This window comes from Bison bison, unplaced genomic scaffold (assembly GCF_000754665.1).
Source record: "Bison bison bison isolate TAMUID 2011002044 unplaced genomic scaffold, Bison_UMD1.0 scf7180017864309, whole genome shotgun sequence".
NCBI classification, from domain to species: Eukaryota; Metazoa; Chordata; class Mammalia; order Artiodactyla; family Bovidae; genus Bison; species Bison bison.
Genome location: NW_011494881.1, coordinates 2,830,901 through 2,845,105, shown reverse-complemented (window position 1 = coordinate 2,845,105; position 14,205 = coordinate 2,830,901). Strand labels below are relative to the sequence as shown.

Sequence of the window (14,205 nt, the reverse complement as noted above, 5' to 3'; positions counted from 1 at the left end):
TTTTAAATACTGGTTTAATTTCTTGAATGGTTATATGACCATGTAGGTTATATGACCATTTAGGTTTTCTGTCTCTGTGAGTGATTTTTGGTAATTCATACCTTTCTTTACCATTTTGAACTTGACTGTTTTGTGTTTGTTTTCAACTTTCTTGGCAAAAGGTTTTCCTTATTTCTTCATATTTTTTTCACATCTGCTCTATCTGTAGTTCTGTTGTTTTTTTATTTATCGGTTATCTGATTTTATAAAGAATCAGTTTTGGCTTTCTTTCTCTTTTCTAGTCTACCTTTATTTTCCATTTCATGGATTCTTGTTCATGCATTAGTTATCTCTTTTCTCTTGGGTTTATTCTTCAATTGTGTGCTTACCTCATTAATTTTTGGCCTTTGGGTTTTTTTTCCTTTAACTACCTGCTTTAGTTTCATCCTTTGACTTTGTTATTTTATTCATTTGTTTTTACTTAAAATTGGAAAATTTCAAACATATTCAAAAACTGGCAGTAGTATAATGAACCACCGTGTACCCATCTAACTTCATAGTGGTCACGTGATGACATCTTGTTTTATCTATTCCCATTCCTTACTCTCTTCACCTTTTATCCCCCCCCAATTTTTTTTAAAGCAAATTCACTTTATTATATTTCACCCACAATATTTCCAGTATTCAGCTCTATGCTTTTTTTTTAGTGAGTATAACCACAGACCATTATGAAACTTTTATTTTTACATTCTTTTTAAAAAATATATTCTTTTCCATTGTGGGTCATCATAGGAGTTGAATACAGTTCTCTGTACTACACAGCAGGACCTTGTTCATCTGTTCTCTATATAAAAGCCTGAAACTGCTAACCCCAGCCTCCCTTCCGCCAGCCCCCTCTCCCCTGGGAACTACCAATCTCTGTGTCTCTGATTTTGTTTCTTGGATAGGTTCATTTTGTCATATTTCAGATTCCACATAGAAGTGCTATCATATGGTATTTGTCTTACTATTATGAAGCTTTCTTAATGTTATCTAGTGTATTGTCGTTGTTCAAATTCCCTGAATTCATAATTTTTAAACCTAGACCCAAGTTAATATTTGCCTGGGTTATCTTTCTTCATCCTTTCATTTTCTACTTTTGCATGTTTTTGTTTTAGGTATTTATTTTGTAATCATCATATAGCTGAATTTTTTTTAATCCTGTCAGTAAAATCTTTAATTGCCAGTTAGTCTACTTAATGGTTGTTGTGATTATTGATATATTTGGATTTGTTTCTTTACCTTGATATTGATTTCCTCTTGTTGTTTTTCTTTTTATGTTTCTTTTTATTCCTTTCTTGTTTGCTTGTTTTCCTGAATCCTTACTCCCCCAATTTTTATAAATATAGAAGTTTATTTGCCTCCTCCTATTCCTGGTGGTCTTTGTTTATTTAGTTTGTTATTTCCTGTGGGTTTTTTTTTTCTCGGGTGGTCTTTAACTATGAGTTTCTATTACCTTTTTTTTTTTTGCCACATCACATGGCAGGTGGGATCTTAGTTCCCTAACCAGGAATTGAACGCATGGCCTCTGCACTGGAAGTGTGGAGTCTTAACCACTGGACCACCAGGGAAGTCCAACATGTTACTGGATCTTAATTTGAGTTTCTGACCCAGTGATTCCATCTTCTCAAGGCCCAACGGCAGGATCTGTCTCAATGGCTTGACTGTTAGTATCAAAACGTAGAGTCACTCCACTTCTGTCATGGGCCACAACTCCCAAGTGGACCTCAGATTATATTTTTGGAAGGTGATGCTGCTAGGGATTCCTAGAAACTAGGGATTCCTTTCTGTAAGCCCAGCAATGGATATAGCTGTTCTATAATGATGAAGACTTGGAATACCTTCATTGCCATTATGCTGGAATAAGAAAGCTTTACTTTTTTTACTATATGTTCTTCTCTTTCTAATTTTTTGTTCTTAGTTTTATTTTTGAAACATTTTTTACATTGTTATTGTTTGTACATAATTTTGTTTCTTAATTTTTCCAGTTTCCCAAGTCTTTTTCATATTTCTGAATACTATTCACATTTTTAAAAAATCTGTCATATTTCACTGAATACCATTCTACATAATTTAGGTATTTCAATTTTTTTCTTACTTGTGTTTAATTTGCTATGAATTTCCTTTTTGTGACCTATTTTTGTAGTTAAGGTTTCTGTGTTTAAGTTTGGTGAGTAGATTTCCCAAATATAAAAGTGTATGAGTATTCTAAAGTTGTATATCATCATTTTTAATACTATAAGTTCATAAGAATTTTTTATAAAGAATACATGCATATATTGAGTTATTATTCTAGACTGAATTTTTGTTAGGGCTTATTTGTTCTTAAGGTTAAGTATTTTTTTAAATATGTTTTTAAAATTTAGTAGATATCAAGATTTCTTGAGTAATGTTTAGTTGATAGGAATGCTTGAATTTTGCTTATTTTTTTTAACATATGACTTTTAATGTTTCTATTATAAAATAAATCATGTACATATTCAGCCAGTACCAACTGCACATTATCAATAACTTAACTCAGTATTAATTAGATTCCATGTGTCTTCTGAGTCACTCATTGTCATAGCTATTCCTTGAAGACAAAATTAGACACAATGAAATAATGCTTTGTCACTTCTAAATTTGTTGCCTCTTCCTTACATTATCATCATTATTATAAATATGTTATATTTAGTTAAAATTACTAATCATTAGTTTAACTTTTACTTATGGGAAATCTTGCAAAACTGTTTAATTCTATTCATGTTTAAGGTGGCATTATACTCAACAACTACCTTTATTCAGTGAACTGAACATTATACTAGTGCGTGAAAGACCAATGCTATAATTTTTTATAGGTGGTAATTTTGTTGTCTTTAGGTTATTTATAAACATTAATTAAATCTTTTCATCTTAGATTAAGCCAAATATCTGAAATCAGGAAATGCATAGTTAGTTCCTTGAGTTAATTGGTTATTATGTAAGAATGGTGTCTTCTCACAGCTTACATTCTGTTAAGCATCGTGGTGAATTTATATTTTGTCTTTCAGGTGTTTCATTTTTTACTTTTGGTACCTTAAAGAGTGTTGGGCTTTCCTATGCTCCCACCCTTCTTGGCAGACCTTCATCAGACAATCCTAATGTCTTAGTTTTGAAAACTCACATAAACTTACTTTGTGGAGGTGTTGCTGGAGCAATAGCACAGACAATATCGTAAGTTTCTAATCAACTTAAGTCAAATACGTTTATCCAAGCCTGATTTTTAGCATTGGTTAGTTATTTTATTTTTTTCTAATAGGTTATTAAAAACAGGATCCCTTGAAAAATATAAATATTAATTTAATACATTTTTCCAATGTACCTGCCCTTAAAGCGTATTATAAATAACTTTGTGCCAAATTGACCAAATTAGTTTGAACCTACTCAATTTCTGTGGATTTTAAAAGAAAGGAAAAGGAAAGCTAGAAGGAAACACTGAGTATAGTCTTCAGCCATGTTTTCTTATGAATTTGCCCATATGAGGTTTCTGAAATCTGAGCCATTTATCGAGTATGTGTATATATGTGTGTGTGTAGGCACAATTTTTCTTGCAGTAAATCTTAAAGACCTGCTTTGTGCCAGAAACTATGCTAAGCATTGGGATTTTCACTAATGGAAGAACAAAACTGTTGTCTCAAGAAGCTAATACTCTTATTGAGACAGTAGCAATCAAGGGAACTCTATATTAATATAAGTTGTATTAGGGACATGGGATTTCCCAGGAGGCTCAGTGGTAAAGAATCTACCTGCTAAGCTGGAGACCCAGGATCCATCCCTGGATCAGGAAGGTCCCCTGGAGAAAGAAATGGCAACCTACTCTAGTATTCTTGCCTGGGAAATCCCGTGGACAGAGAATCCTGACGGGTTACAGTCCACTGGGTCACAAAAGAGTCGGACATGGCTTAGCGACTAAACAATAACCAGTTAGGGACATAGATGAATTAGGTGGAAAGTGTAATGGAAAGGTGGCTTCTAAGAATTTCTGTAGACCAAGAGAGATTGGATAGATGAGATAAAATGAGGCTGGAATACTATGAGGCAGGAACATTTCAGGAACAGGAAGAAGGAAAGATTTCTGTGACTGAGGAGTATCCTGAAAAACAGGAAGACAACAGGAAGTACTAGAGTCACAAAGGCTCAAAAAAAATAGTATCCAATGGAAAAAAGAAAAGTCAAAGTAGGATAAGTACTGAAAGGTAAGGTGTTCATTGAAGTTTATGATTAAGGATTACTTTTGTGAAAGCAGACTCAGTATACTTTGTAGGAGCAGACTAGGTTGAAGGTAAAGAAAAAAAGTGTAGTTTACTTTTAGAAATATAGCTGTGGAACCTTGTTCATTTGGAGAGAATGCTCACCTCTAGCTATTCTGTATTCTCTTCTTGGTTTTACTGCCCTTTTCTTTATTATTTACTTCCAATTTAGAGCCTTAAAATCTGTCTTCTCTTTTCCACTTCTCTTTGTATTCTACACGCATTGACTCTTACAGATCCAGTGGCTCTTCTCAGTTCCTTTATCCTCTTTCTAATTGTTTTGTTTCCTTGGTTTTTGTAAACAGTGCCCTCTCTTGGCCATCATCCTCCCACCTTTCCCTTTTCAGGTATCTTGCTGATTCCTGTTTTCCTCCTCCTCCCTATCTGTGCTGATACTGTTAAGACCTTGCCAGACTTTAGTCCTTTGCTCTTCCTGTAAATATCTAGAGTAGCTCATCTATCTTTAAGGATTCAAAGGTCAACCTCTGTACAGATAACTAATTCTATTGAAATCTTCATACCGGTTCCCTCTGGTAACCTCTTGAATGTTTCTACCTGGACTTCTGTCGTCAGTGCAAACTCCATAATTCATATACTACGTTCTTGTTTTCTTTTTCGTGCCCGTCCTTAGCCCCCAACTTTCCTATTGTTACTGATAACCATTAATCTTATAGTCCTGATAATACCTTGAAATCATTTTTCACATTGCACATATCCAAACAGTTTTGCAATTTTTTACGTAAGAACATTGCCTGGAGTGTTGTTTTCTTTCTTTCCCATTGTTACTTCCCTCGTTCTGATCCTTGTACTTTGTCTCCTTACTTTCTCCCTATTAGTCAATTTCTTCTACCCAGACACATCTTCTGCTTAGAGACTGAATTGTTCAGGTTGAGGTTTTGGTCCCTTTATTCCCCACAAAATTTTTTTATCTCTCCACCTCCCATTAAACGATAGTTCGTGGGACTGCTCTGGCAGGTGCCCAGCGTTGATCTCTGATCAGGAAACTAGATCCCATGTGCTGCAACTGAGAGTTCGCATGTCCCAACTAAAGATCCTGCAACAAAGGTTGAAGATCCCACGCGCTGCAACTAAGATCCGGCACAGCCAAATAAATAAATGATTTTTTTTTTAAAGATAATTCATGGAGGGGAATTCCCTGGGGGTCCAGTGGTTAGAAGTCTTCACTTTCACTGCAGGGGGCATAGGTTTGTTCCTTGGTTGGGAAACCAAGATCCTGCAAGCCTTGAGGCAGGGTCAAAAAAAAAAAGATTGGTAATTAATGGAGATGCTATTGAGATGTATAACACACTTCATCTATTACTAATGTTATTTCTTAAGCTGTTTGGTTGGTATATGGGTGGTTTTTAAATTATGACTATTGCATAGTAAATTTAAGTGTATATAGAAGTATATACTTATTTTTCTCATATATCACTATGTGTATATTATATATGTATTTATAACATGTGTGGCTCAGCTGGTAAAGAATCCACCTGCCATACGGGAGACCTGAGCTCAATCCCTGGGTTGGGAAAATCCCCTGGAGAAGGGAAAGGCTACCCACTCCAGTATTCTGGCCTAGAGAACTCCATGGAGTGTATAGTCCATGGGATCATAAAGAGTTGGACCTGACTGAGCGACTTTCACTTTTATATTTATATATATATATATATGAATGAGAGCTTTGAATAGGAAAGTAGAAAGCAGTTTTATGGTAGGGAAAATGTCTCTAAGACTCAATTTTCTTAACATTGAGATAAGAGTACCTGTCTCATGCAATTATGTAAAGATGGGATGAGATGATATACTTTATCTTGCTTAGCACAGGACCTAAGTAGTCAATATTAGCCCTAAAAATATGATTTAAAAAATGACCTGAGTCTTACTCCAAAGAGATTATTTTTGTATATTTCATTTTAGACAACCTAAAAATTTGTAAGTTGAGGTATAATTGACATATTATATTACTTTCTGGTGTACAGCATAATGATTTGATACTTGTATATATGGCAAAATGATCATGACAGTAAGTCTAGTTAACATTTGTCCCACCATACGGAGTTACAGAACCAGGCAATCTTTCCACATAAAATTACCTCTGTCCTCTCAATACAATCATCTGCATTGTTAAATTGCACCCTTAAGGAGACTTTTTGTTGGCCTGCTGTATACAAGGGCACTTGCTGAATGCTCTTAGGGTAGTGATTCTTAACTGGGGGTGGTTTTGCCTCTAGTGGATGTTTAGTAATGTCTGGAGACATTTTTGGTTGTTACAGTTGGGGATGTGCTACTGGTACCTATTGGGCAGAAGCCAGAGATGTACCTACACATCCTACTGCCCAAGACAGCCCCCACAACTGAGAATGGTCCAACCCAAATGGCAGTAGTGACAAAGTTAAGAAACCCTGTCTTAGGGTCACAGCAGCGGAAAGTACTCAGTTTATTTCTTCAGGAAGTGCATTTCACTTTCCTTTGGGGAATAAAGAGAACTTGACATTGGGTGATGAAAGAGAAGAATCACCAAACCCAAGAGAACCACTTCTGCAAAGGGCAAAGAGACCTCGGTTTTGTTATTTGGTTTTATTCATGTGCCTATATCCTGACTCCCAGGTTAGACAAAATAATCAGAGAATAGGAACACATTATTTCCTAGCATACATGGGACTTTGTATTCAATAATTGCTGAGTAGAAAATTAAAAATCGTTTTTAAGTCCTTCTGTCTTTTTCTTCTTTTAGCTACCCATTTGATGTAACACGTCGGCGAATGCAGTTAGGAGCTGTTCTTCCAGAATTTGAAAAGTGCCTGTAAGTTCTGCATTTGTCATTGTTCAATTTCTTTAGGAAATGTAATGTGTAAAATAAGTAGGGAGATAGGACTGTGATCTCATAAGCAGTCTAGAGATTTAATTTTATCTCCCATAGTGTGCTTTGGTTAACTTTATAAGAATTTAATCAGGTCCTAATCCTCCTATTGGGTTTCCCTAGTGGCTCAGACGGTAAAGAATTTGCCTGCAATGCAGGAGACTCGGGTTCAGTCCCTGGGTTGGGGAAATCCTCTGGAGAAGGAAGTGGCTACCCACTCCAGCTCCAGTATTCTTGCCTGGAGAATTCCATGGCAATTCCAGGCAGAGGAGCCTGGCAGGCTACAGTCCATGGGGTCGCAAAGAGTGGGACATGACTGAGCAACTAACACTTCACTTTCAATCCTCCTATTAAAATTTTATTTTAGGGAATTCCCTGACAGTCCAGTGTTTAGGACTCGGAGTTTCACTGTGGGGGCCTAGGTTCGACCCCTGATTGGGGAACTTAAATCCAGCAAGGCATGAAGCCAAAAAAAAAAGTCATTTTAGAGCAGCTCTGTTAAGTAGAAATAGTATGTGAATCACATGTAATTTAAATTTTTTTGGTAACCACATTTAAAAAGTATTAAAAGAAACAGATGAAATTGTTTTAAAATATTTTATTTAAACCAATATATATAAAATTTACCAATATATATAAATATATATATATATAAACCAATGTATATAAAATTTACTTATTTTACATCATTTTTATTTATTTATTTAAATTTTTAATCCCTTAAAAAAAATACTACATATTTGAAGTCCAGGGGATATTTTACACTCAGGGCACATTTCAGTTTTGGATTTGCCACTGAGTTTCATGTACTCAGTAGCCACATATGGCTAGTGGCTAACACTATTGCATAGCATAGCATTATAGAATTTTCTATAATTTATAACTTTTGAATCATTCTGTTTGGTGACGTGTTGTCCCTCAGGGAAAGAGCAGAATATTTATTCAGGAACTTGAGTTGCCTTTATTCACCCAAAAGATTTTTTTGAAGATTTCAGCCCACATTGCATATTGAAAGAGAAAGACAAAGCCCAAAATGTTGGTTTGAAAGGAAAGAACACTGAAACAAGAAAGTCTTCATTGCTGAAATCTGAAAGACAGTCCTTCAAGCTTTAGTACTATAACATCTACTCATTATAGCACACAACTTGAGCAGAAATGAGAGCTTAAAGGGCAACTGTTCATATATCCTTTAAAAAGACTACATTAGTATTTCAAATATTATTATGAAATTGTGTTGCTAGTAAATGTCACAGACATAATACAGACAAAATATATTGTATTAATGAACCCCAAAATTCTATGCCTAATGCTTTGATCTTGTTCGGAATGAATTGCTGTTTTATTGTGAATTTTCAGCTTGTTTTAACACTTGCTTTCCAAAGGCTACTCAAGATGGAATTTTAGCTTCTTTTAAAAAAATGCTGTTATGATTCTGAAGTTGTCTCTTCATGACTGGGCATAAAGGTGTTATCATTTTATCTTTCTCTTTCAGTACCATGCGAGAGACTATGAAGTATGTCTATGGACACCATGGAATTCGAAAAGGATTATATCGTGGTTTATCTCTTAATTACATTCGCTGCGTTCCTTCTCAGGCAGTGGCTTTTACAACATATGAACTTATGAAGCAGTTTTTTCACCTCAATTAAAAAAAATCATGATTTCTTTTCCTTTATAAACTCTCAGAGGGAAAAATAAAATGTTAATTTAATTTGGGGGAGAACATTACTTGAAGGGGGATATTTACCCTGTCACAGGAACCACTGGTATTTTAGTACTTGATTTTTCTATTCATCACAAATCAAAAGTGCTTACTATACTTTTTGATGCCAGTAGTTATATTTTAGAACATTGCAAAAAAAAAAAAATTCCTAAGCTGATGCTGGTTAATCAGTAAGGTTATTGGAAACCATTTTAAAGTGTTATTTGAAAGTAGAACTAACTTGAATTCAAGAGATTGCCATTAGTTTTATTATGCTATTCCAAGCTTTTAATTATAATCATGATTTTCAAAGACTGTAACATTGGTTTTTGTTATTATAATAAACAGGCTTGGTTATATTACAGCAGAATGATGAGAACTGACATTTTAAGTTATATGAAACATAGGTTAGAAGCCAGCATTGAAGTATTATTCATATGTCTCTTCTCATAATTCTGCTCCACTGGATAGAAGGACAAACACTTTTTCTCTTCATTTTTGATAAATATTGTATTTAAAAAGTAGCCATGTAGACACTCATCAGTAAGTCACGAATTTTCAGGTCTTGCTCAAATGTCATTTCCAGTTTCTGAGTGATTTAAGTATGTTTTTAAATTTCACTGTATTTCCCAAGGGCAGTAATAGTAAATATTGAGTATCTTTGCTCTCAAAACAAATTAGCATTATAGATTTGTTTTTGTTAGATGATTTGGTGTATGTTAGAAAATTTATTTAAGTGGACTGTGAAATATCCATTAATATAGATGTGAATGTTGAAGAATGTTTCCGAGGTATTATGTTATGACACATCAACTAGTTCTTCCACATAAAGTAATTTAGTGCAATATAAACTTAAGTAGAAATGTAAAACATGAGCTCAATTGCTATCCTTTATAGTATAATGGTTTAAAATGTAGGAATTCCATTTATTATGTTCAGAGTACTTTTTTATGTTTTATTGTAAGCATGACAAAAAATGAGAGGGGAACAGTTATAGTTCTCTCCTCCAAAATAGCAATTTGTAGAGTTAATATGATTTTTAAGGCATTAGAAAACTAAGTTGAAAGTGTTATTTCTGTTTCAATTTTTATTTTTTTTTTGCATAAAGATTTCTTGTCATATCTTGGTGAAATTATATGAACTGGTTTCATTTTCAAAGTCTTTATTTTACAATAAATGTTTATCTTTGTATGATTTATAAGTATACCCACAGGTGTACATGTGTTCCTAAAACTATTTTGTATATTTTCATTTGTGGGCTACACTGTAGCTAAATACTGTTATCAAATCTCAAGATAATTTAAATGTATAAAATAAGTATCTCAGTTATGTTATCAATAAAGGAGGACTGCAAATATTTTTTTAAATAAAAATTTGCATTCTATATCTGTTACAGAGTACCTAGGTTATTAAAAATAAGTTTTATTCATATCTCAACAATTACTCCTCTCTTTTAACTATTTACACTATTGAAGCATAAATAAACATAAGTGGTCAGAATGGAAGAATACTTGAAATAATGACAGTATTTATATCTATTTATTTCAGATCGATAACTCAAAGTGAATCTTGATTGATTATCTTGCATTTGAAGATCGACTATGTCTGTTTTGATTGCCATTGTAATTCTTTTCTTGCCTTTTAGTGGGTACAGCCCTCTGGTCTATGGAATGGGAGAGTGATTTTGTCTAGGGATCGATGAGTGATGTACCCTTCCTAGCTCTTAATGGTGGCCTGTGTGGAGATTGAAAGTTTAGTGGTGATATATATATATGTACACACACACACACACACACACACACACACACACACATAGTAATGTCTTATCCCATTTTCCCCCGGGTACTCAACATTCATTTATTCAGCACCAGGGATTTGTGTGCCAGGGATTATGTCAGCATTTTGTGGGCATACCTTGAGACGTCTCTCAGCGGTCCTTACAGTGTGGTTTGGATTCCCAATAGCATCTATCTCTGGGTACTACACTGGCGGGGTATGTACCACACTTTTTGGTTACTGCGTGTTTACTTATGTTCTCCTAGTTGGTTCTCTCATGGGCAGAGTCATCCCTTCATCTCCTTTTAAGGAGCACAGTGTATGGCACCATAGTAGTTGTTCAGTGATGTTTACTGATGAGCTAAAGGAAGGTTTGGTCCCTGTTTTTGGAGAAAATGTTCTAGTAGGAAGAAATGAGGTACTACTAGTGCAAAGAAAGAACAATTTATTTTATTTATTTATTTATTTTTTTACCGTACGAATGACCTTTATTTGCAGCGGGAAGTGGAAGAGGGGATATGACAGCTCCGGCTCTTGGGGTGGCTCCACAGACCAGACCACACTCCAAGAAAGAACAATTTAGAAAGTTTTTTTTTTCCCCCCCACAGAGATGTCTTGCTGCTAATTTGAGCCAGGATGAATGGCAAATAATAAAACCTATATTACATGAATAATTCATCACCTTGCAGAATGGGCCGATGATATCTGACACACTTATATAGCAACCATATATTTAAACACTTCCTCAGATCAATTCTTTGAATATCAGACACTGTTAGGCACTAGGAATCAATGACAAATGATGAGTTGTGTATTTCCTGAGGATTTACTGTGTTCTGTTGCTTATTTTAAGCACTTCAGATGCCTTAACTCTGTTTCTGCAACAATACTGATAAGAATGGTACTATTAAATACTCCTTTTTTACAGTTGGGATGATTGAGACCCAGGGAGATCAAGTAACTTGTCCAGGTTCACACAATAAGTGGTGGATCTACGGTTCAGATTCAGCCAGTCTGAATCTGCAGCTTAGTCTATTAGACACGATGCTAGTAGACACACTAGTGTCCTTCCTATTCAGGTAAAACTCTTAATATGTCAAGAAATACAAATCAATTAATAGAATGATTACAGTTTTTGGAAAGTGCCTTTGTTGTTTTCCCCATTCTTGAAATTGGTAATTTATGTTCTTTTTAGTTACTGGTTTAGCTGGAGTCTTTTGAATTTTCTCCATTGTCTGAATTTTTTGTTAATTTCTGTTTCTAAGTACAAATAATTGCTGATAGAGTAGAGTGATCTTTGTAAAAATATAATCAGGCAGGGGCTTCCCTGGTAGCCCAGTGGTGAAGAGCCTGCTGCAAGTTCAGGGGATACAGGTTCAGTCCTGGTCCTGGAGGATACCACATGCCATGGGACAACTAAGCCACAACTAACTGAGCCTGTGCTCTGGGGCCTGTGAGCCACGACTATGAGCCCGTGAGCTGCAACTACGGAAAGTCCTTGAGCACCTTGAACTCGTGCTCTGCAACAAGAGAAACCACTGCAGTGAGAAGCCCAGGCACCGCAGCTAGAGAGTATCCCCCACTTGCCGCAACTATAGAAAGCCTGTGTGCAGCAATGAAGATTCAGAGCCACCATAAATAAACATAAATCCCTTAAAACAACAACAACAACAAAACCCCATAATCAGGCAATTTTATTCCCCTGCTGAAAACCTTCCAGGGCTTCCCATTGCATTTAGAATAAAAGACAAAATCATTACTAGATCTTATACAGCCCTGTAAGTCCATCTGCCTTGTGTCTACTCCAGCCCTGTTTGCTGCTACTCACAGCATGTTGTGAAGAAGCTAGGCAGTCCCTGTAGAGGCTGGCCTCAACTTGCCAGCCATTTGAGTAAGGCATCTTCAAAGTCGATCGCTCAGCTTCCTGATGATGCTTTATGGACAAAGAAAAGCTTTCCTCACAAAATCCTGCCCAAAATGAAAATTCATATGCTAAAAAAATGGTTGTTTGGTGGTTCAGTGGTTAAGACTCCATGCTGCCAATGCAGGAGGTATGAGTTCAATCCCTGGTTGGGGAACCAAGATCCCACATACTGCATGGCTTGGCCAAAAGATTAAATAAATTTTTAAAATGATTTTTTTTACATAGATTAGATAATCATAGCAGGTATTCATGGAAAGCCTACAGCTAGCATCATATTTAATGCTGAAATATTAAATGTTTTCCCCCTGAGATCAGTAGAAGGCAAAGATGCCCAGTGTCAGAACTTCTGTTTAACCAGTGAACTTAAGTAAATGATGGAGAAGGAAATGGCAACCCACTCCAGTATTCTTGCCTGGAAAGTCATGGACCAAGGAGCCTGGTAGGCTACAGTCCATGAAGTGACAAAGAGTTGGACACGACCGAGCGCTTCACTTCACTTAAGTAAATGAAGTTAAAAACAAAGATCAGAGGAAGAAGTAGAACTTCCTCTATTTGTAGATGACATGATTATTTACATAGAAAGTCTTAATGAACTACTATTATCAACTTCTTGCAATTACTAGCAAGGTCTCAGGATATAAGGTAAATTTTAAAAACTATTTTTATATACTAGCAGGAAGCAATTGAAAAACAATCCCATTTAAAGTAGCATAAAAATATAAAACGTTTAAATTTAATAAAATATTAATATACAAGAGTTTTACATTGATAATTACAAGATGTTGCTAAGAGACATTAAAGGAAATCTATATAAATGGAGAGATAAACCAGGTTTATGAGTTAGAGGTCTCTATATTTTAAAGAAATCAATTCTCAAATCGATTTTTAAGTCTAATGCAATCTCAATTATACTTCCAATAGGCTTTTTGTAGAAACTCACAATTTTTATACTGTGTACAAATTTTTATACAATTCAATTTTTATACAAACTCATTCTAAAGTTTGTATAAAAATTTAAAGGACCTAGAATGTCCAATGAAGGAGGAAATGGCAACCCACTCCAGTATTCTTGCCTAGAAAATCCCGTGGACAGAGGAGCCTGGTGGGCTGCTGTCTGTGGGGTCACACAGAGTCGGACACAACTGAAGTGACTTAGCAGCAGCAGAATGTCCAAAGCAATCTTATAAATAACAAAGTACCTGTCTGTATGACTTACTCTACAGCTGTAGTAATCATGACAATGGGGTGCAGACACAAGGATTGACGAACATCAGAAGAACAGAATTGAGAGTCAGAAATGGACCAGCATTTAATTTGATTTTTTTCTTCAACAAGATGCCAGAACAATCCAGTGGGCGATGAGAAGTCTTTTCAGCAGGTGCTACTGGGAAAACTGGATATATACATGGTTGGGGGGAAATGGAGTGGGGGGGAAACATGACTCATTCTCTACCTCATACCACACACAAAAATTAATTTGAGATGGATCATAGACCTAAACGAATAAACTGGTGAATTTCAAGAAGAAAACAAAGGAGAATATCTTTACTTCCTCAGTTCAGTTCAGTTCAGTTCAGTCACTCAGTCATGTCCAACTCTTTGCGACCCCATGAATCGCAGCACGCCAGACCTCCCTGTCCATCACCAACTCCCA

At 35.4% G+C, this 14,205-nt stretch overlaps 1 protein-coding gene across 1 annotated transcript in view; it reads left to right on the top strand.

The window, feature by feature from the left end:
* Positions 1–10,288, top strand: part of SLC25A16 (solute carrier family 25 (mitochondrial carrier), member 16) — a 29,059-nt gene extending 18,771 nt beyond the window's left edge. Inside the window, exons 7-9 of the mRNA XM_010852176.1 lie at positions 3,048–3,210; positions 7,024–7,092; positions 8,642–10,288. Of these exons, the coding sequence (XP_010850478.1) occupies positions 3,048–3,210; positions 7,024–7,092; positions 8,642–8,798 (389 nt within the window). The 3' untranslated portion in view covers positions 8,799–10,288. The remainder of the gene's footprint in view (positions 1–3,047; positions 3,211–7,023; positions 7,093–8,641) is intronic.
* The last annotated feature ends 3,917 nt before the right edge of the window (positions 10,289–14,205 follow it).